Source organism: Panthera tigris, chromosome X (assembly GCF_018350195.1).
Source record: "Panthera tigris isolate Pti1 chromosome X, P.tigris_Pti1_mat1.1, whole genome shotgun sequence".
In the NCBI taxonomy this organism is placed as follows: domain Eukaryota; kingdom Metazoa; phylum Chordata; class Mammalia; order Carnivora; family Felidae; genus Panthera; species Panthera tigris.
In genome coordinates this window covers 30,966,768-30,990,360 of record NC_056677.1, presented here as the reverse complement: position 1 = coordinate 30,990,360, position 23,593 = coordinate 30,966,768, and the positions used below count along the sequence as shown (strand labels likewise).

General features: G+C 39.9%; 1 protein-coding gene and 1 long non-coding RNA gene across 3 annotated transcripts; both read right to left on the bottom strand.

Moving 5' to 3' along the window:
- Positions 1-2,015: 2,015 nt before the first annotated feature.
- On the bottom strand, positions 2,016-14,018 carry LOC122235495. Of its 2 annotated transcripts, none has more exons than XR_006213568.1 (3): positions 13,923-14,018; positions 13,315-13,403; positions 2,016-2,359 (listed from the first exon to the last, which is right to left on the bottom strand). It is a non-coding gene; the product is annotated as an uncharacterized LOC122235495 (long non-coding RNA). The 2 variants fall into 2 exon arrangements; XR_006213567.1 differs by lacking the exon at positions 2,016-2,359 and adding an exon at positions 12,337-12,560.
- Positions 14,019-14,797: 779 nt separating this feature from the next.
- LOC102950611 (melanoma-associated antigen B16-like) lies at positions 14,798-19,691 on the bottom strand. The gene is made up of 2 exons (XM_007090628.3): positions 19,590-19,691; positions 14,798-16,359 (listed from the first exon to the last, which is right to left on the bottom strand). The coding sequence occupies exon 2, from the start codon at positions 16,291-16,293 to the stop codon at positions 15,286-15,288; it is 1,008 nt and encodes a 335-aa protein (XP_007090690.1). The 5' UTR covers positions 16,294-16,359; positions 19,590-19,691; the 3' UTR covers positions 14,798-15,285.
- Positions 19,692-23,593: the final 3,902 nt, after the last annotated feature.

Here is a 23,593-nt window from a genome sequence, read left to right as displayed (position 1 = left end):
ACTTTGATTGAATATTTGACAAACCCATGATTAATAATATAACAATAACCCGCATTTGTTGAATGCCAGGAAAGGACTAAGCATGTGACATATATTTGTTTCATTTAGTCCGTACAACAAACAACATGATTAAATATTATCACTACTATTATTAAACATATGGAGAAAATGAAGCACAAAGAGTTTAAGCGACTTTCCTGGAAACGTACAATTGATAAAAAGTATACCTGGGTTTACATTCAGGCAGTTCGACTACAGAGCCCATGATTTTTATGTGGGTTACTGCTTCTTTGTAATATTAACGTTAGACTTCTTTAACTTAGACCTCTGGAGTTCTCACAAAGTCTCTTCCCGTTGTGGCCACAGAAGTGTTTTTTCAAACCTGGGTGCATATAAAAATCATCTGGAGAGATTAAATAATTATAGATGCCTTGGGACCTATTCCCAACCAACTGAGATTGGTAAGGCGCATCTTCAGCATTTACAATTTTTTAAAGCTGCCCAGATGATTATGATGCACAGTGAGGGTTGCAAAACACTGACTCAAACAAATATATGATTAGAGATAAAATTAAATAGTAATTTCCTGGTTGCTTTATAAGATAATTTATGTATACAATAAATTACATAGCTTATATCTTTAATACTTGTAATGTGATATACTTATTATTTATTTTTCATTAATCCCCCATATGTACCTAGGCCTAAATATTTGTTTTAATATTGGTAAAATTATATGCCCATCAAGACAGCCCAAAATGATCTCTTCCTCCCTTGATCTCCTCTAGCAATTATTGTCTTCACTATATAGCAGCTAATTATGTAAGGTCTTGCAACTACTCTTCTGTTTCATTTGGAACAAAATTTGGGGGGCAATTTTAAAAATTGGAAGAATAACTCTGAAAATATAATGCATACTCAATATTTACAATTCAAAGATGGCAGAAAAGTAAAAAAAAAAAAAAAAAAAGGATGTGAAAAATCTCACCATGCGTGATTCATCAACTTTTAATACTGAGTGAACAGCATTATAGGCTGTTCCTCTGCTTATATACAAATGGATGAGTGGATGGATGGAAACCTAGATTTCTTTTTCTTTTATTTTATTTTTTCCAGCTTTACTGAGATATAATTGACATATAACATGGTGTAAGTTTAAAGTGTACAGCATAATGATTTGATACATGTATATATTGTGAAATGATACCATAATGAGGCTAGTTAACCCATATATCACCATGTAAGTACAATTGTGTGTATGGTGAGATCATTGAAGATCCAATCTCTTAGCAATTTTTAAGTGTATAACAGTATTGTGAACTGTAGTCACCATGCTATATATTAGATCTGCAGAACTTCATCTTACAACTGCAAGTTTGTTCCCTTTGACCAACATCTTCCTATTTTCCCCACCTCCCAGCCCCTGGCCACCACCATTTCTGCTCTCTAAGAGTTTATTTTTAGATTTCACCTATAAGTGAGATCATACATACAGTATTTATCTTTGTCTGTACTCAGGAGAGGTGTGGGGGAAAAGGTATCTTTGGCAAAAAGCTACATTTCAGTTAAGTATCATTGCTAAAAAAAAAAAAAAGTGTTTCCTGGGTTTCAATATATCTCCATGAAACCTGAATTTTAGTAATTCAAAATCTTACCTTTGAGGTTTTTATTTACTTGTTTGTGTGTTTGTGTTTCTCACTCCCTCTCCAGAGAGGACAGTAACATTGTTGGTGGAGGTAAGGCTGTACTGGCCATTGTGAGAATAATATTTTATATATACACCAGGATCAGACCATTAGAACCCACCTCACTTTGCTCCCCGACTGCTGCTTTGCGTAGAGCATTCTTCATGTCCCAGTTTGACCCCCAGATGTGTTGGCCATAGTTTATTTCAATATTTATATGTCTCCTTTGAGGACACATCGTTTTCATCCACATTTTTTACACTATATTGTTAAGTTTGCGTATCCCATGAGTACTAATGGCTTTTAATGTGATATACTGTAAGTATAAGGGGTAGAGAAAATGTATTCCTGCCAGAGCTGGAGATTCATGAAAAAAATGTTGCTTACATTTGGGATCCTAGCATAAGAACAAGCCTTGGGAAGTTATAAGTCCAGAGAAATTTAGCTAAATCAAGAGGTGTATATTTGCATGTCAACAGAAAACGAGACTTTGGAGACATCTCTAGGTTCGAGAGTCCTGGAACATCAGGGCTTGTCTGGCACTGGGAAAGGTGTATTTGTATCTAAAGGTAAGAGTGAGAACTCGGGTTTTTTTTTTCCCATTCCATCTCCATAAAGCAAAGGTTTTTCTCTATCATTGCAAGAAGAGGAGAAAAGGTAGCTGCCTCTTGCTCCTGTAAATAAGCAGAAAAAAATCCATTTTTTTCTCCATTCATCACTGATTATAATAACTTCAAAGTTTGTAAGTATAGGACATTTGACCTGGCTTTCAGCAGGTGACCCCAGGAGTAAGAATCAGGGTGTGACAGAGAACATGGTTATTATTTGCATTTAAATGAGTTTGTGTTTTATTTTTTTCAAAATGTTTATTTATTTTTGAAAGAGAGAGAGCATGAATGGGGGAGGGACAGAGAGAGAAAGGAACAGAGGATCTGAAGTGGGCTCTGCACTGACAACAGTGAGCCCCATGTGGGGCTTGAACTCACGAACTGTGAGATTGTGACCTGAGCCAAAGTTGGATGCTCAATTGACTGAGCCACCCAAGTGCCCCAGGTAAATTTGTGTTTTAAATGAATAAGTCTGTGTCTGATCCAGAACATGTTATGTGAGCATTCAGGATGAAATTAATAAAAGTGATTATTAAAAAGCACAGTGGTGAGTTTTATTCCCATTTTCTCTGTGTGTGTACATGACTGAACAATCCTGAACAACGCTGCATAATTGCCAAGTTATTAATGAAGTTCTTCATGAAACTGTATTTCATATGGCCATATACAATTGAGTGCCTTTATAGCGTGGATTCTAGAACCATTTTATGAATAATCTTTGTTACTTTACTCCTTTGTATTATTGCTTTGTTCATACATTTTTAATGTATGAATTGAAAAAAATTTTCATGGGATATTATTACAGAGTGGAAACTAAAATATGGATTCATATAAATCTACTGCATTTCTAAAAATATGTAGAAGTGTATATACACCCACGTGTGCTTAATTAGAAAGTAGTCCTAATAGGAGGTCAGGATTTCATAAGCCAAGAGACCGAAGGTTGAGTACTTTATTAGCATTGCTCATACTCTAAGAATAAATTTTAAAAGCACAATGGCATTCGTATAGATGTATTATCATTTTCTTTTTTTTTTTTAATTTTTTAATATTTATTTTTGAGAGAGAGAGAGAGAGAGACAGAGTGCAAGCAGGTGAGTGGCAGAGAAAGGGAGGCACAGAATCCGAAGTAGCCTCTACACTCTGAGTTGTCAGCACATCTGTCAGCCCATCGCAGGGCTCAAACCTACTAACCGCGAGATCATGCCGTAAACGGAAGTCGGGTGCTTAACGGACTCAGCCACCCAGGCGCCCCTATCATTTTCTATTTTAGTAGTAAAATGAAAGTTTTCCATTTTTGTTTAAGTATATGTGTGTCAATCTCTATAGTAGTAGCATATGTTCTTGTCTTTGGGCCTCTTTGTTAGAATTCTACTTGGCCTTTCACATCAAGTCGCTAAGAGTAATTATCAAAAATTTTCCATATTTATGCTCACTATTTTTGAACCTTTTGTTCTTTTGGGGGAATTTGGTGACATAAAAATAATTTGCCTTTGAAGTATATACAAACTGGGAGACTTGCAGGAGAGTAGAATTAAGATAAGGGAAGAGATCAATATAATCTAAATTTATCAGCCAAAGACTTTTTGATGAGGCAGGAATTATTTGGGTTCTTAAGGGATGTATTAGACTTGGATCAGAAGTGGAGAGACAAGATGTTTGCTAGGAGGAAATGGCATGGCTAGAATATAGAACATGCACAAGTGATACACATTTAGAAAATTGTGTAGGTTGTTGTAGTTGAAGTTTGGATTAGAAAATTACATATGACATGACATTTTAGATCTCCTCAGCTCTTGCACCATTTGTGTTTCCAAGGCCAGGCCTAGATTATTTTCAACTGGTAACTTGACTATATGTCATTAAGATGTAACAGATCTTCATTTCATGGAAGCGCAGAGTTCCCTGTACATTGACAATGACAGAGTTGATGAAGTGTTATGTCTTTGAATCCCTGTTTCACATCAATTGCAAAGCTTCTTTGCTATAAATAATCATCCTCCACTAGCTCCACCCTTTCCTAGGAGATCCTAGGCTCCTTATGAACTGATAGAAAGAGCACCTCCTTTTTCTGAAGCTGGCACTCTTTTTGACTGCAACTTACATTCTGGTTATTTATTGTTTCTGATGTTATTCCTCTGCATTTTTTGAATTTTATCTCAAATACAATCCCCTTTATAATTTATCTTATCAGTTTAATTATCTCTCCTGCATTATTATAATATCTTTGATGACAAAATTACTTTCCTCAGACTCTCCTGTCTAATCTACCTGAATTGTTGTCCTTCTCCTGTCATCTCTTGTCCACAAAGTCCCCTGTGCGGGCATCCAAACCACCCACTTGTCTCCTTGTTTCTTTCTCATGAGCCAAATGGTACTTCTTCCATGAACAAATACTATCTCTTTGCCTTATCCTGCGTTCCCTTTTTGATAGAAGAGACCTTTTCCTTTGCTCCAAACACAACCATTTCAAAATGCTAGCATTATTATTCTGGGTCCCTGTCTCAGTTGGTGGAGCATGTGACTTTTGACCTCGAGGTTGTGAGTTCGAGCCCCACATTGGGCATAGAGATTACTCAAAATGCTAGCTTTCTTCAGTGACCCTCTGAAAGGCCACTTCCTCCCTTCGGCTTTTGCTTCAATACCCTTGTCATCTTTTACCTAACGATACAGTAGTTTGTCTACTTGTCATTGTCTTTTATTTAATTACATATTTCTTTAAAGCAGAGATGATGTCTTAGTCACTTTAATCATTATTTATAGTGTACAATATTCTTTCTGACATCTGACGAGCTTTTATGGGGTCTTTGAGACTTTGAGGTCAGTGTTATTTTTAGAATACTCCTTATTTATATTTTAACCACTCTGATTTATCTTTTAACACTGAGGCTAAGGTCTTGTGATTCATCTAAATATACTGTTTGCTGTGTCTATATTTCATGACATTGCCAATTAGTGACTTTTTAAAGTAATGCAATGTTTCAGCTCTTTTAATATATTTTAACTAATCTGTATATGCTATTGGTTTATTTATTTATTTATTTTTTGAAATTAGGCCACTCATACCTGTGACCCAAATCTCATCCTGATGCTCATGCTTTTTGTCTCCATTTATGGAAGTTTCCCTATATACTTCCCAAGAAGGGGAAACCTTTTCATTTCACTTTCCCACCTCCATGCTGATACAGGTGTAGCTACTTCTAGGCCCCAAGACACATTTTTTTTTTTCAGATTTTAGATTTAGATTTTTTTTTTTATAAGCCCAAATTCACTGTAAGTACCTATATGTTGTTCCCTGTAGGTGAAAGGTTTGGAAGTATGAAAAAAAATTTTTTTTTATTATTTTAAAAAAGCTTTACTAAGATATAATTGATATACAAAGAGTTGTATGTAGTTAGTGTTTATAATTTGATGAGTTTTGACAAATGCAAACACCTGTGATACCACCACTACATTCAAGGAAATGCACATATCCAACATCCAACCGGTATAAAGTTTCATTTATGTTAGATGAATAAGTTCTAAAGATCTGCTGTACAACATGTTGCCTATAAATAACAATATGGTATTATGCTTGCAATGTCTGTCAAGAGGGTAGAATCTCATGTTAAATGTTCTTCCCACAATAAAAGAAAAGACATAATAAAAGAAAATGTTTCACTTAACAAGAATCACCACCTGCAATGAAGTAACCATTTTTTCATTTTCATGCATGAAATGGATGGGTTTGCAGAAACGGAGGATCTAAGTTCAGCAGTTTTAAAAGTTCCATCCTTCAAGACCACTCAAGATCCATTTTATGCACTAGAGGACTGGCACCCTAAGTGGAAACATGTGATCTGAATTCTCCTTTGGGGAGCAGTTTATATATCCAATTAGATAGATTCAGCTGATGATATAAAAGGGAAATAATAATGGAAGTGTTCTTAAACTGGGTTAATTAACCACTGAAGATTTTTAAAAATATTTTTTTTTATTTTATTTTTGAGCGCGCGAGAGAGAACATGCGTGCAAGCAGAGGAAGGGCAGAGAGAGAGGGAGACAGAGGATCCAAAGTGGACTTTGCACTGACAGCAGAGAACCCTATGCGGGGTGCAAACTCACCTACCACGAGATCATGACCTGAGCAGAAGTCAGAGGCTTTACCAACTGAGCCACCCAGGTGCCCTACCACTAAAGTTTTTTGTATGTGCTGGAGCTGCTGTGTAGAAATATACTTTTCAATTCACATGAGAAACTGAAATTACAATTTGTGACTCACAATTATAGGTGTCTTCTTTGGTGGGAAAATCTCTTATCAAGGAACATTGATCTCAATTTTCTTCCAACCATGTGTACCTTACTAACACTTATGAAATATTTTCTAGCGTAATTTTAAAATTGCTTATCTAAGACTGTCCCTTCACTAGTTTTTGTAAAATCATCAACCAGATTTATAGGTCTCTTCATACTGCTTTCTCAGGACAGAAAGGGCTGATATAGCCTTTTTCTGTGTAGTAATTCTGTGTAGTAATTAATTTATTCTGTGTAGTAATTAATTTACCATACTAGTCCAATTCATGTTTATTCCTTTCCTTAAGACTATATTGTATATTTACTCATATTTTATAGGGAGGAAAATAATTTTACACCTTTGTTGCAAAACTTGTCAATATTTTTTCTGATGATCTTTTATTTGTAATTGTCACTGTCTTCAAAAATAATTGTGTAGCCTCTGTGAGGTGGTGTTGATGGTTTACAAGTTTTAAGTTATAAACTGGAAAAAAAACACACATTCCTATCTAAAAAGGGCTTAGTTTAGGAAAAGAGCAACCACCTTCTGATTTTTTGCTAGCAAACATTAAGATGTATTTTCTTATATGGAATTTTTTCCCATTTTAGTTGGAGGAAAAGATATAATATTTATTAGAAATTTTTTTTCAGCAGCACTTCCTAGGATAATTTGTTAAATGCTATACTAGTTAAGGACTTTGGGTCCACAGGCTAACTGGCCTAGAGCTGCAGTTACATTGCAGAGGGCTTTTGACTTGAAGCAATTCTTCAGAAGAATTAGAAGTATTCTTAAACTTGTGAGGGACTGGAGAAGACTGATCATATTAGGAAATTAAGGAGGCAAATGGAGGCTCAGCTGGTTAAGCAATGGACTCTCGATTTAGGCTCAGTTCATGATCTCACAATTTGTGAGATCGAGCCCCATGCTGGGCTCAGCACTGACAGCACAGAGCCTGCTCAGGATTCTCTCTCTCCCTTTCTCTCTGCACCTCCCTCACAACAAATAAATAAACATTAACAAAAAGATTAAGAAATTAAGTATTATTACAGTTAATTTATTACAAGTTCTCTATTGCTATCTACATATTTGCATTTCTTTTTATCATTAAAACATTTAATACTAATGTTAGCTAATATTTAATCTTAAATTTTAGCTGTGATGTTAAAAATCAAATTAAAGCATATTTAGGTGGAAACATGCTTTCTTTCCCCATTTATCTTTTTACTAGAAATAATGTTTGGGCTTTAAGACTACAGATGAAAGCACCGGGTGGTGTATGGACATGTTGAATCACTATATAGTACACCTGAAACTGATATAACACTGTATGTTCACTAACTGGAACGAATATAAACACTTTTTAAAAGTTAAAGAGAGAAAAATAAAAAAAAAGATAATATACGAGAGTATACAGACATGGCTTTTATTTTTCACAAATACAGATGAAGTTTCTTTGAAAGAAAATTTAAAAATTGAAAATAAATGTCATATAGAGCATCAATTACAACACCTTTTGACTTTAAATTCCATTTAAAAAATAACCTTTTTGGAAATTGCTAACTGAAGTGTTGGGTACAGTTTGCCCTGTGAACCAACATCATAAAATGACAGTACCTAAGTCATAGAATGTCATTATTTACCAACACTTTCAACCAAATCTCTAGGATACAGAAAAATGTCAAAAAGTAGCTATTATAATTGAAAAAGTATTTCTGTACATATGTATTACTAGTGGAAATATAAAATGTTGGCCTCAGAAAAAAAAATAGTTATCATATTGTTCAGTGGTTTTCATAGTGGTTTTCTAAAAGCTGATTTTTTCCTTTTTAAAACAAAATTTACATGGAAGCCCAGTAGTTAAAATAAAAATGTCTTTCATTGCAAAAGAGGAATGGAGACCACATTTTTTTTTCCTCCTTATTTTGAACAGTTTCCTTTCTCCCTATCTACCTCTCACCACTACTCCATGAAATACTAAAGTTTTGTGGAACAGATGTGTTCATTGTCTTTGTGTTAGTAGACATAATTAGACCAAATGACTTCCTTAAGGTCTCAGGGCTCGTTATGGGAGTTCCAGGGCTATCAACTAATAATAATTCATGTTGAGCCTACTATGGTTTTTTTAAGTTTATTTATTTATTTTAAGAGAGAGAGAGAGAGAGACTGAGAGAGAGAGAGAGAGAGAGAGAGAGAGAGAGAATCCCAAGCAGGCTCCACACTGTCAGCACAGAGCCTGATGCAGAGCTCCAACTCACAAACCCCAAGATAATGACCTGAGACAAAATGAAGAGTTGGATGCTTAAACAACTGAGTTTTTTTCTTTTTTTAATTTCCTTCCTAAGAATGGAAAACAGCAACTTAAATCATGTTACAGATAAATATGAGAATTAAAATTAAAATCTGGTATCATAATGAACATTAGAAATTAATTAATTAAAAGAAAAAATCCTGCCCCCATTATAAATGGTATATATAGTTATTTGAGCAACCTGTGGTGGGTGCAGGCTCAAACACTGTCTTGGAGTTGGGAATGCTCACAACAGGATGGTATGTGATGCTTCCTGCATTGGACTCTTTTTTTTTTTTTTAATTTTTTAAAATTTATTTAATGTTTTTAATTATTTTGAGAGAGAGAGAGAGAGAGACAGAGCGTAAGCAGGGTAGGGGCAGAGAGAGAGGGAGACACAGAATCTGAAGCAGGCTCCAGGCTCTGAGCTGTCAGCACAGAGCCCGACGTGGGGCTTGACCCCACAAGCAGCAAGATCATGACCTGAGCCGAAGTTAGGCACTCAACTGACTGAGCCACTCAAGCGCCCCCTGCATTGGACTCTTTACATTCCCATCACCAAGTCGATTCAGAAGGCAAGAGTACAATCACCACAGGTCCTGAATCCAACCTACAAATCTCTGCACCTCAGGTTAACCCTCTCCCTGAGCCAGTATCTGTTGGTAACATAGGCCAGTGATCAAAGTCTGAAGATACCCACTCTCTGGTGGATGCCACAAACTCAGGAAACATGAGAATCAGTCTGTGATGGGGACACCATCTGGATTATTTTAGGACACATGTCCACAGCTAGGTTTTTACCTGAAGAGCAACTGAGGAAATTAGTACTAGGGTACCCCCTTTAAATTTCCTTCTCATTGTACTTGCATGCTGCCTTCCACTACTCATTGGTACTTCTTTCCTGTCTCAGCTGTCTATCACTACACACTAACATTCATGTAGCCTAGACCTCAGTGGAGAGGACCCACCATACACAGATCCCAGGCCCGATACATGGGCAAAGGTTCAGTGGACCACCAGAAGAGTTAAGACATGTAGCTTTCCCAAAATCCACTAGTAACATCCTCCAGTAACATTACTGGATGATGCAGTAGAGACAGCTATATTTGGTCTAACAGTATCTTCAGGAATTCAACAGAATGGCAGTTATCTCTTGTCCTTCCATCCAGTAATCTCCCCACTCAGATAACCATATAATTTCCATCTGTTAGTGGTGATTCAGGGATGTCCCAAGCCTATTCATGAGAGTTGTCCTGGACTCCACACAGATTCCCCACTATCTCTCCTTCTGGTCCTTTCTCCATCATACACTGAACTCTGGTTTCAGAATTTTGACTACCAGCCTGCTCTAGGCTGTCTGGACTTGGATTTACATGTAGTCTCTCTCATGGACCCTAGGCATTGCTCTTTCTCTGGATCTTCATCCCTCATTAAACGTGTCTTGTCTGGTCCCATTCCCTGTCAACTGGTCATTTTGATTAAATCCTTCCTTCTCAAATTGAGTACCTTTAACTTATAAAATAATAAATCTGTGAGTGTTTATGCCATTAACATGCATTAATTTGTGAGAATATGAATTGGTACAGTATTTGGGGATGAAATTTTGGCAATATTTATAAAAATCTACAATCTCCATACACTCTCCCCTTTAACCTAATTTTCATCTTCTCTCAGAACAATATACTTTAGTCCAATAAGCCATGTTCAAAATATTTCAGTTTTATAAGTCATAGCAAGAAATGAGAAAAAATTATGTGCTTGTCAGAAGATGATTAAATTAATTATGGCACATGCATACTATGGGAGCAGTTATAAAAGTGAAATACATTCATATGTATTGTCATGGAAAGATCATGCATTCATATTAAGTGTGAAAGACTTATGGCAGTATAATATGTATATAATGACCCATTATATTTTAAAATCACAAATAATTTTATAACAGAGCTATGTATGAGAAAGCCTACAATTAGCTGTAAAATAATATATTAGATTCATCGTGGCTATCTCTGAGAATGTGGCTGAATTATGAAAGACTATTGTAAGGGTAAAGATTGTGATTTGTCTGTATTTTTAACATTTTTGCACCAAGAATATGTGCACTATCAGCTTTGTCATTAAAATATTTAAATAGGCCTAACAACAGAAATAGTAGCTGTGTATGAGTTAGATAAAGCTTATGCTAGCTGATGGAAGTGACAATACCTGAAAACTAAATGGCTTAGCATAACAAAAGTGTCTACCTTATGCACATAAAATCTAATTTTGATTTGGTAAGGAATCTTGGTTACCAGGTAACAGAGATCTAGGCTGCTACCATCTTGTACTTCCACATCTCAGCATATAGTCCCCATGTTTGCTGCTGAATGGATGGAAGACATTATGGTGGCATACTGGCTCTCAAATACGCTGGCCTGTGACAAACATCATTTTTGTTCATATTTCATTGGCAAGGGCTCGTCACAAGATGCTTTGTGAACTTTGTGCAAGTGAACTTGGCACGGTAGTCTTCCCATGTACCCAGGAAAGAGTGGAAGACAAGTTGTTGATGAGCACTTGTAGTCTCTCCCATAAACTCTTACACAGTAGGGGCCTAGTAGAGAGTGGCCACTAGAATTTGTTACATCCATAACCTTCTTCATTTTCTGGTGGAGTTCCCGAGGAGGCAAAATGTTTTTGGGATTCTCCAACTTTGTGAGATCTTACTTTGTAACAGGTGTTTTCCAATACAGAGTCAGATATATTTTTCAAAAGGACCTTGTATATCTTTGCAGGAAGTGTTGGTCATACTTGACTCAAAAGCACCATTATGCACAGTCCTTTTCAATAACCACTATGATCACAGTACACTGAGAATTTTCTCCTTACTCTTGGTGCATTGACAAAACTTTACCTTTCCATTCTCTGCTATCACCTGACTGAAAATGCCTGGATATCTGCACAAATGCAATTATGTGCATTGAAAACCAAGATTCTAACTATCTATCTAACATCTATTATCCAAAGATAAGTCCAAAGAACCATATTGTACTTCTTAGAAGGACTCCAGAATTTACAGAAACTGAGACACTGCAGATGTTTGCTTACTTAGTTACTTCAATGTTCTTTCCTCATCTAACACTTACAGGAAAGGTTTTGGTTTTTAACCAAGTGAAGCTCACTCATTGGTTTGTGTCCAGTAGCTCCCTCAGTCCCCTCTGCCTCATCTTGCTCTATATTCAAATTTAACCTAAAATGTACTCTCATTGAAGAAATGGGAGGATTTTTTTCTTGTTTTTAAATTAAAAATCCCATTAAAATTCTACCACAAACGTCAAAATCCTATCTCTTAGAGATATAGTACCCAAACTAGTAGCTTCTTTGTCAAATCAGAGTATACTCACTGGATCATTTGGAAATCATTTTGAGAATGTGATAAAGACACCCAGTAGTGATGACCAGGTCTAAATATTATTGTCAAAATTATCTTTTACTGGAACGGGATATTGCTAAGTCAGGGAAAGGGCAAATGATTCTGGGCTGTTCAACTGGAACCAGGATGTCAATGTCAGAGGAGGATGCAATGAAGATCTGGTCAACAGATTTAGGTTCAAATTTGGATAAAAGAATACACTGGAGAACACCGAGGAGAAGGGCATTGTCATGCACATGCAGGAGAGGAAAAATAATTTATCTTTTACCCTCCAGGTACTTGACTAAGAAGCCTCCTGTAATAAAAAGAGATTAAAAGAAGAAAAACCAAATTTAATTACATACATAGGTATGTATGGGAGCCCTACAAAGATGTGAGACTAAAAGAGGAAACCAAAGCAGGAAGCTTTTAGACAAACACTAATTCTGTGAAGAATTGATAGGGCAGAGGGGTTCGGGCTAGGGGAAGTAAATGGTGAAGAATTAACAAGATTTATTTATATAGCCTTCTTGGCTCCCAATTCCCTATCTCTGGTGATAAAGATGCCTTCTATCCTCCTGGTACAGGGAGGGCAGCTTTCACATGGGAGATTTCTCTCCTTCTTTTAGGGGGATAAAGGGGAGTTGTAAGGTCCCTCCTGCACCGGCTGTTTCTCAGGTACCTTTAATTGAAAATAACCAATATGCCCCAGTGGCATATTCTGGGGTGACATATTCTGAACCCCTACACACAAACAAGGTGGAACTGGACAAAAATTCTAGCCCCTGGGCAGCCAGATCTGAACAAACCCTGGGGTTAAGGGCAGCAGGACCCTAGGTAAGTGAAGCCTACAGACAATTCCCAAATTGCATTTGATTATCATTTTTCACCTTTGTTCTTGACATGTGTGTTTAGTACTTGAGATTCAAAGTCCTTTTTATCCTAAGAGGCAACATGGAATAGTGAGAAGAGAAATAAATCTAGAGTATGAGCCTCAGGCAGGAGGAGTGGAAGCAAGTGGGCTCCAGAAGAACTCAGACCACAACTCTAGCCTCAGTTCTGTCACATACCAGACCTGTGCACTTGGGCACATTCCCAAGCATTGTAAATCTTAGGTTCTTCATCTGAAGAGTCGATAAGCCTTGTCATATGGAACTGTCTGAAAGAATTCAATATATATGTAAGGCACCTGTTATAGTGTCTGACATAACTTAGGTCTTTAATCAATGACAGTTATTACTGCAATTATTTTAACCACAGATCCCATCAACCTCACCTAAGTGATTTTTTAAAAATCTAGTTTGTTTCAAAAAACATGAAGTACTACAGGGCATGGAATATCAGATCAACCAAAATGCTACTTAGCAAGTAAACCTCAGTAAATATATCCCCTCTGATGTTGTGTTCTTTAATAATAGAGAATTTCTTCTCCATCTGGATGCAACTCAAAATTCCTAGAATTTGTGACAAGGACCAAGTACTTGCCTCCCTAGCTTCTGTTCCATTCAAATAACTCCTATTCTCATTAATTTCACAGTCATAAAAATATAAGCATTTCTTAGACTATGCAAAATCACACTGAAAATAACTTATTTAAAGTATGCCTTAAATGGAGTAGTCTCAGGCTCTCCCAGGCCAGGGCAACAAAAGCCAACCCAATGGTTTCCTGGTATCTTACCTCAATGAAGTATCAGTTATCTCTCAAAACTCTTCGAAGACTATGTGTATAAAAATTAGTTTGTGGGGGTGTTTGGGTGGCTCACTCATTTGAGAGTCCAGCTCTTGGTTTAGCTCAGGTCATGATCTTGAGGTTTATGAGATCATAAAGGCTCTGTGTCAGGCTCTGCACTGACAGCATGGAGCTTACTTGGGTTTCATTCTCTCCCTTTCTCTCTGCCACTCCCCATCCCACACACCACCCCCCCCCCCAAATAAATAAACATTTAAAAAAGTGTTTAAAAACTTCATTTGTGAATTATGTTCAATGGCACAGGAACAATATCACAGAACAACTTGTATTCCTGCCCCAATGGAGATTTATGTCTTTTTTAACCATTACCCAAAGTAAATAAAAGAACAGTTTTGCAATCAGGATTTGTGAGTCTCAATTCAGTGACAAACTATCTGAAGCTCTAATATCTGATCACCACCCCCCGCAGGCTCAGCTTGCCTACATCCAAATTTAAGTTAAAAATTAACACTCACTATAGGAATTCCAGGTTCCCCAATCCCCAAATTTACTTTCTCCAGGGCACTAACATTTTACAGTCTCAAATGGAACACCTCCACTCACATACTAACTCCTTCTTTTACTTGCCCCTTAGATATGAGAAGATATCCTACCATAATTACAGGATTGCTGATCCTATAGATAAAAATTAAAAGGGCAGGTCGTAGGTCTTGTTAATGCTAGAATCTCCAAGACCACCATAGTGATTTCCAAAAGCAAATGTTCAGTTAAGGTTTGGGGAATAAAAGAAACAAACAGGGGGTCTAATTTATTGACATTTATTTTTATATATCCATAAACAAGTTCAGCATATTAAAGAATATATAATCTAATTTTATAAAAAAATATAAAAGGCAAAAGGGGGCCACAGATTGACAATTTTTTTTCCCATTTATTGAACTCAACCACCTTAAAACTGATCACTCTCAGATTTGTAGTAAATACCTACTGCAGTTCCAAGTTATCTTTTCCAAGTAATTATTTAAGATGGTTTCACAATTAGTTTAATAAAATAACAAAACTCACACTATATTAAACCTCATCATAGCATTAAATTTGTGATCTATACTTTCATAAACTTGGAGATTTTAACTAATTGAATCTATATCAAAAGAAACACTATTTAAACAAATGCATAAGTTTAGAAAATAATTTTCAAGTTACACAATATAGGAACACATAGGCATATAAACTATTGCTTTCACCTCATCACAGACCTAAATTCTATGAACACTAACTGACCTTCTCAAAGACAAAGTGAAAAACCTGCCTCAGGCTTCACTAGGGGCAAGAGAAGTGACTGGACTTGGCACTAGAAACTTGTAGTGGCCACAGAAGTAGAGATAGCCATGGCTGACATTCTGGCTCGGGTTCTCTCTTCTTCTTCTTCTTGCAAAGCCTCCTCATACTGAGATGGGAAAGAACTTGGGTCAGTCCCATGAACCTTGGCCAGAAACTCCAGGACTTTCATCTTGGTGGTTTCAGCGTGGGCTCTCGAGCCCCAGAGGAATTCAAATTGTGCGGGATCACTGTTGGCCACCTGGCGGTATTCCAGGTACTTTTCCTTCACGAAATCTTGGGTGATGAGCTTCCTGGGGTCCCCAAAGAGGGAGTGCTTCCTCCCGGGATATATCCCCGTCAACTTCAGAACTTCCCAGACTTCCTTTTCAGTGGCACTGTTGCCCTTCATGAAGATCACACCCAGGATAAGTATCAGGACACCCGTCTTGGGTATGCCCTCTTTACCATGCAGCACCCCATCATAGGTGAGGCCCAATTTGATGAAGAAGGCATAGCAGTGGTTGATGGGATCCACTTCCTTCACATCAAGGCCGAAGACCATCTCCATGCGCTCAGAGGCTTTCAGGAAGACCTCAGCGAAGTGCTCTTCATACCCTTTGATGATGATCTTCATATCTGCCTTCGTCATGAGCTCTTTCTTTAGATACTTGAACAGCATGAAATCCACCGACAAAGCCACCATCTTATCTAGAGCATCTATGGGCACATTCTTGGCATCTGGCCCAGCCCCTGAGGTGCTATCCTCCTCTTCTTGGCTATTGGAGCCCTCATTCAGCTCACTTGTTGAGGTGGTTGTGATGGCAATGGAAGAGGAGCAGAAACTCTGAGGATTCTCAGGGTTGCTGGGTATACCAGCACCTGGAGCCTTCTTCGAAGTGCCAGGCATTAGAGGATGGGAAGAGAGACAGGTCTCCTCCAGAGCCTTGGAGTCGTGTGCATCCTCCAGGCCCTGGGTCACAGTGCGGGCTGGAAGGCATCGATCACACGAGTATTGTGGACTCTTCTGGGGCAGAGGCATGATATCTCTTGTGGATGGCAGTAGGCAGGAGTGTGGACAAAAAGGTAGGCAATGGGGAATCGCCACCTAAGAGGAAGAAGGCAGATGTGAGTAGCCTCAGCTGCTAAACTCAACTGGGGTGGCACTGATTAAGAGCTGTCTCCAATGGACTTCTCCTGACAACACTGCTATAGGGCCTCACAGGTTTCCTGACTCCTGGTCGCTGTGTCCCAGAAGGGCATGAAGGAGGAAGTCTTAATGCTCCGGAGGATGCTGCTAGTAAACCCAGGCTGAGAATTCTCAGGGATCACACTAGGCAGGTGTGGTTGGCTCTACAGAGCCATTTCTGTTCTGAGGGTGCTCCCATCAATCCTCACTCAAGTTCATTACCTTGGCATTCAACAGGGCTTGGCTCATCTCCCCATGCTACTATGAGGTGGTGCCCCTAAGACCAAAGTCACATCTCCTAAGACCAGGAACCCTGGAGGTACCTCCTCCAGAAAGCCTACCTGGGGTTTCCCAGGGCTGACAACAGGAGCTAGATTCTGTGGATGCTATTTGTACTGGTGTCAGTGCCCACCTCCCCCCCACCCCCACCCCCCCAGTTTTCACTCCGTTGCCCTGCTTTGAATCCAGGCAAATCCTGGGATCTCTTCATTTCCTGAACTAGCACTGCCCCCTGAGACCAAAGGCTTCACCTCAAGATGGGGAAGAGGTAATTAGTGGTCACGACTACCATAGAGCCTTGCCCATAGCCTCTCGGCACTGAACAGGGCCAGGCTAGGCTTGTCTTCCCCATTCTCTTGTGGTCAGCAGTTCCTCAGTATGCACTCAAAGTACTTGCCTTGGCTACTGGTAGGGCCTCAGGCAGGACTAGTCTGCCAAGTGATGTTAATCACTCATGATACAAGAGTGCTTTATTTTCCTGAGTCACCCCAAGAAGTTTAGGGAGGATGCCATGTATCCACCTTTATTGGGTTTTTCCTGGAGTAATAGGAGGAGCTAGGCATTCTAGGGGTCCCTCTGTTCTCAGGTGAGTAAGCCCTTTGGACCTCATTCAGGATGCTTGCTGTGACTATTGGCAAGCCCTGGGATCCTTCCTTTGCGGACCTCGTGTAACGTGGGCACATAGGCCAAGGACCTCAACCGCCTGAAATGCCCAAGAAGGAAGAGAATACACAATTTAGCATGGGATACTTGCCCAGTTACCCTGATCCAATAAAGGTATGGGGGCTCCTCAGTGATCGTATGTTCTGGGCTGGATTGTTTTCGCTCTTTACTGTGAGTTTCTATACAAATTCCTGCATTGTCTGGTCACTCTATCCACTGCTAATCTGAACCTGCCCCCTGCAGACCAAGACTGCCACCTCCCTAGGACCACAGTGTATAACCTGTAGTGCTAAGAATTCTGACAGGGGCGCCTGGGTGGCTCAGTCAGTTAAGCATCTGACTCTCGATTTCGGCTCAGGTCATGATCTCACGGTTTGTGGGTTCAAGCCCCACATCAGGATCCATGCTGGCAGTGAGGAGCCTGCTTGGGATTCTCTCTCTCTCTCTCTCTCTCTCTCTTTCTCTCTCTCTCTCTCTCCCCCTCTCTCTCTGCCCCTCTTGTGCTCTCTCAAAATAAATAAAATAAACTTAAAAAAAAGAGATTTCTGACCATTTTTGTCTGCAGCTTTTCAGGAAACAAGTATAGGCGTAGGGCAGATATCATGGGGTCCCCTCTGCATTCAAGTGGATGGTCAAGTGTTTGCTCAATCACGATCTATATCTTGAATCTTGACAGTGTATAAGACTCTTGCCCTGGGAGGAATTAGGGGCCCATCACATCCAATTTTGCAGGTGTGACAAAGGGACACAGTTCTGTAGCTATCAGTCTGTTCTGAAGTGGGTGTCTCCATCAGTCTCACTTGGGGTGCTTTCTTCGACTACTGGTAGGGCCCGGGATCTGATATCACTTCCCCGGATGAACTTTCATCACCCTCAGTTCACCACCCAGGAAATGAGGGAATGTCTCATCATGAGCGCTCTGCCCAGAACTTCCAAGGGCTGTCACGGGAACTAAGTAGGGTTATGATAGGTTCCAGTCTTCTGGGATGGGTAGTTCTCTCAGCCCTCACTCAAGGTCTTTACTGTGGCTAATGGTTGGGCCTCAGACAGAACACGTCTGATTCCTAATTCCACTCTTGCTCCCCAAAGGCCTGTTCTCCCTTAGACAAGTGAGAAAGCATGAAAAGTCTCATCTAGTCACCATAGCCAGGCTTACCAGTATTCACAGTAGGGGCTAGACACTCTGGGACCAGTATGTTCTGTGGTGGGCAGGCCCCTCAAACCTCTTTCAGGAAACTCACTTTAACCCATTGACAATAAAAGCCCTCACATTTCAGTGAACGCCATGGAGGAGTGATTGGGTGTCTCCTCTGGCTATCACTGCTCAGAATCTCCCAAGGGTTCCCAGTGATCTGTGCAACTACACTCGTATGTGGCGAGTTTGCCCTTGAAATATGGCTCAATGACCTCTGCCAGGGCCTGGAACTCCTGCTGACTTAACAAATCCTTTAACCTCCTGAGCCCCAGAGGAGGAAAGGAAAAGTCGCCTCCGCCCACCATCCCTTCCCTGCGCCTCTCAGGGCTGACAACAGGGGAAGGGCTCCGTGGAGCTCCTCCGCCATCAGTTGGTCGAGCCCACAATCCTCACATGCGCTAGGCAACCTGAATACCGCTTGGTGTTATGCCCGCTGCCATCTATCACCTGACGCTCCACCTTCCAATCGAGGCCCCACAAGTCTGAGACACCCAGAAAGGAAGTGAAGAGCCACCCCATCCACCGGCATCAAGAGCTGACAACACAGGCTTGACGCCGTGCCACAACTGCTACCCGGGATCAGTGGAAGCATGAGAACTCACGCGGGGTCCTCGCCGGGACTCCTGCCTTTGCCGACGTGACACCAACTACCTCAGACTAAGCTCTCACCTCCCTCAGACTCTGGAGGCAGAAGTCAGCCACAGTTCCCATCGCCCCTGCCCGAAGTCTGTCAGGGCTGACAGACTGGCTGAGGCTCGGTGAGCCCGCCGCTGTCTGGGGTGAGTGGTCCCCTCAGCACTCACTCGGGAGCCTCTTCTGGACTAGCAGTAAGTCAGGGGACTCTTAGCGCCCCCCACAGAAAGCTTTCACCTCAAACAGATCCAAAATGGAAGTGCATGGTAGATCAGCCTGACTGGTCTGGCGCCTCCCTGGGTTGGACTGGGGCTCTCATCTAATGGGTCCCCTCATTTCTGTGGCAGGAGGTCCCCTCAGTCCTCATTTGGAATCTTACTTGCTGCCAAGGCGCAACCGGGACTCTTTTGGCGGCTGACTTGGTTCCACCGGCCTAAGATGGAATCCCGCACAGCCGAAAGATCTGTGGGAGGAAGTCAGGGGGTGGGACATCCGGTTACGCCTGCGGGGCTGGGCGTAGGGGGGGAGGGCGTAGGGAGGGCGTGGAGGGGCATGGGAGGCGTGGCCAACAGCAGGAGCGGGGCTCTGTGCACAGAGCTGTTTCACAGTGGAGATTGTTGTACGTCCCTACGGGTCACGTTGTCTTCCTGTTGACTTGTGTCAGCCCTGGAATCAGTCCTCTCTTGTTCCCCACTGATTCCTCTCATGACGATGTCCTTACTTTCTTAGAGACATTGAGAGGAACTGAGGAAATGCCACAGATGGTGGATATTTAGAGCTCAAATATGGCACCGGCCCATGTGTGTGACCTCCCTTTATTCTTTGCTGTTTGTCTCCTCTGACGTCACTCAAAAACTTTTTAAAAATATTTTTTATTGAATAAATTTGAAATACATAACATTGTGGAAACTAAATGTGTACTGTGCATTAATTTGGTATATTTACATGTCGGAAAATGCTGTTCTCGTGTTACTGGTTACATTGCATAAGAAGGGTATTTTGGTGTCTGCATTATATTGTGCATTAGATTTCTATGTCTTATTTATTCCCGGTTGCAACTTTATACCCTTATTCAATATCAGTGTTACCTCTCCTTCCCCCATCCCTTGGTAACCACCATTTTACTCTGTTTTTTACTGGTTTGACCCTTTTAGATTCTACATAGAAGTGGTGTCATATAGTTTTTGTCTTTTTCACTTATCTCACTTAGGATAATGTGCTCAAGTTCCATCCATGTTTTTACAAATGACAAGATATCTTCCTTTCTCACGGCTGAATAATATTCCATCATATATATTTTTATCCATTCATCCCTTAATGTACATTTGCATGTTTCCACATTCTTCTGTCTTCATTCATGGAGTTCTCCTCATGGCTTCTTTCTCTTTTATTAATGCTTCTTAGAAAATGTCATATCCCAGCAAACTCTTTATAAGATTTCTTACTGAAACCCTTGCAGAGCTTGGATTGAGTCATGTCCTACCCTTAATGGGAAATGGGATAATTGGAGTGTAATACAGGCAGGGACGAGGGCAGGTGGTGGGCTGTCTCAGAAACATCACACTATCTATTCCTTTTCTTCACCAGTCAGATTTATTTTTTTACATAAATTGTATTCTGAATACTTAATTTATGCATGGAAAGGACTGTGATGAATGATTTCGAAAGCTGCTGACTTTCAGAGGTCATATGAAGTTACATATGCAAGTGATCATATTTTCACTGAATATTATCTCTGTGCATTTTTCCTACTTCTTGTCATTTTTCTATGCTTTTTGTTTTCAGGATGTCTTTAGACTAGTTTCAGTTTGTATTTGTTGATAAAATACTCAGTTTCTAATGAACTCCTTTGTAATTTACACTTTGCTAAAAGATAGCATTTTCACTTGAGTATTTGATTTTTAAGGTACATTTTAAATACATTTACAATAAGTCATTTTTCACAGAAATTCTCAAGCATACAGTATAGTGCACAAAACAGTACAATGTACCCTGTTTATATGACACTCAGCATAACAATCACCAATAATTTTAAGCAGAAGCTTGATCAGATTAGTGTTTTGTTGGTTTTTGTTGTTGTTGTTGTTTTCTGTTTTTTTAATCAAAATGTTTGTTCTTATGGAGGACCACACCACAGGTGATGGTTTAGACTTCCATTAGTGTACTGTCTGTGTATCTTATTTTTTGGTAATCCTGGGATTCTGCTAATTATGACTGTTACCCATTCCCTGTTATGGACTGTAGAATTATAATTCTCTCATTCTCCAATTTTTAAAAAAGTAATTACTTGAAATTCTCCTTTAGGTAGAAATATTTCCTTGTCTGCCCTTTGTTTATCCTGATATATTTTTATAGCATATTTCTAGTGTTCACTTATAATATTTAAATCACCTCTGCACCTATATTTTACAGAATATTATTTAACAAATACCACTTTCTCTTTATTTTGAAATTGATAATATTTATAAAATAATCTGTCATAAATATCTTTTTTAAGAACTAGCATTTTTCAGGGCACCTGGATGGCTCAGTCAATTAAGCATCCAACTATTGATTTCAGCTCAGGTCATAGTCTCACAGTTTGTGAGTTTGAGCACCACGCTGGGCTCTGTGCTGTCTCTCTCTCTCTCTCTCTCTCTCTCTCTCTCTCTCTCTCTCCCCCTCCCCTGCTCACTCTATCTCTCTGTCTGGGATTTCTGTCTCCCTCTCTCTCCCCTTCCCCTGCTCACTGTCTGTCTCTCTCTCTCTCAAAAGAAATAAACAAGCATTAAAAAAAAAAGAATTGGCATTTTTCAGTTACCTGTACTGTGTCTTCTAACTCATTGGTTTTATATTTATCTCATTATTTCTTACCTTTTCTTTGAACGTGAAGTTCAATTCTTTCTCTAGCATTTTGAAATATTTTGATATTTAATATGTGTCCTTTAAAAAAAATCTGTTTAAGGCTATAATATCCCTGAATATCACCTGACTGCTTCAGGCAATTGGTTCTGTGGAACATATAATTTAAACATTTTTACATTGTGAGGCGCCTGAGTGGCTCATTCAGTGAAGCGTCTGATCTTGATTTTGGCCCAGGTCATGATCTCACAGTTGAGCCCCAAGGCAGGCTCTGTGCTGGGCATGGAGCCTGCTTGAGATTCTCTCTTTTTCCCCCTGGAGAACCTGCCCCAGGTACTCTACCTACATCAAATCTCTGGTGATGAGCTTCATGGGCTCCCTCCAAGTTAACTACTTCCTCCCAGCATATATCCTTACTATGTTCAAGAACTCTAAGTGAGGCACCTGGGTGGTTCAGTCAGTTAAGCGTTCGACTTTGGCTCAGGTCATGATCTTGCAGTTCCCGAGTTCAAGTTCAAGACCCATGTTGGGCTCTCTGTTGTCAGCATGGAGCCTGCTTCACATCTTCTGTCCCTTTTTTCTCTGACCCTCCTGCTTGCACATGTGCTTTCTCTGTCAAAAATAAGTAAAACATTAAAAAAAAAAAAAAAAAAAGATTTCCGAGATCTCTTCCTCAGTGGCACAATTTCCAGTCATGAAGATTACACCCAGGAATGGGATCAAGAGTGCAATCTCATGCAACCCCCTCCAACATTCACTCTCCCTTTGCTGGTAATACCCAACTTGGTGTCAAGGGCACAGGAGTGGCTTCTAGGGCCGACTTCCGTCACATTAATGCGAAAGATCAGCTGCATGTTCTTAGACATCCTCGTGAGGTCTTCAGGGTACTGGTGCTTGTACTTTGTGTTGACAATTTTTAGCATGTCTGCTTTTGTAAAGGGCCTTTCATCTTATACTTGTATAGCAGGAAGTGGACCATCAACTACACTCCTCTTTCTTGTTAGAAGCCTTCAGTGTGAGCTCTTAATTGAGTGTGACCTCAGAGGTGCTTAGTCTTTCCTCATCTTGGCTCTTGGCACCTTCATCTCATTTCATACATGAAACACTTGCAAGAGCAGTGGTAATACACGTGGCTTTCTGAGGTTCCTGGGGGAATACCAGCAGCGGGGAAGCTCTGGGGAATACCCCCCAAATTGAAAGGGGGGGGGTTTCACTTTGAGTCTTGTGTTTCTCATAAGCACATTGCTTATTCCTGTGACTTCAAGGCATGGTGACACTGGTCAAGGGCATCAGGCAGAAGTGCAGGCAGGTGAACAGGTAATGCCAGCCCACAGGAGGTGTGAGGATGAGAGGGTGTGTTCATCTTCAGAAGGGAAATACTTCCCTGGCTGTAATAGGACCTCTTCTGAAGGTTTCTTTGAACTTGCTTTTCTAGGAACCCACAGGGATGTCTTCTGTTCTCTTGATCAGCCTGTCCCCTGAGAACTCTGATGTAGTGGATTGAACTATTTGTGTGCCCCCAAAAGATGTTTAAGCCCTATC

Bases quoted from the DNA above. Each gene is read 5' to 3' on its own strand.
- LOC102950611 (XM_007090628.3), bottom strand. From the start codon at position 16,293: ATGCCTCTGCCCCAGAAGAGTCCACAATACTCGTGTGATCGATGCCTT.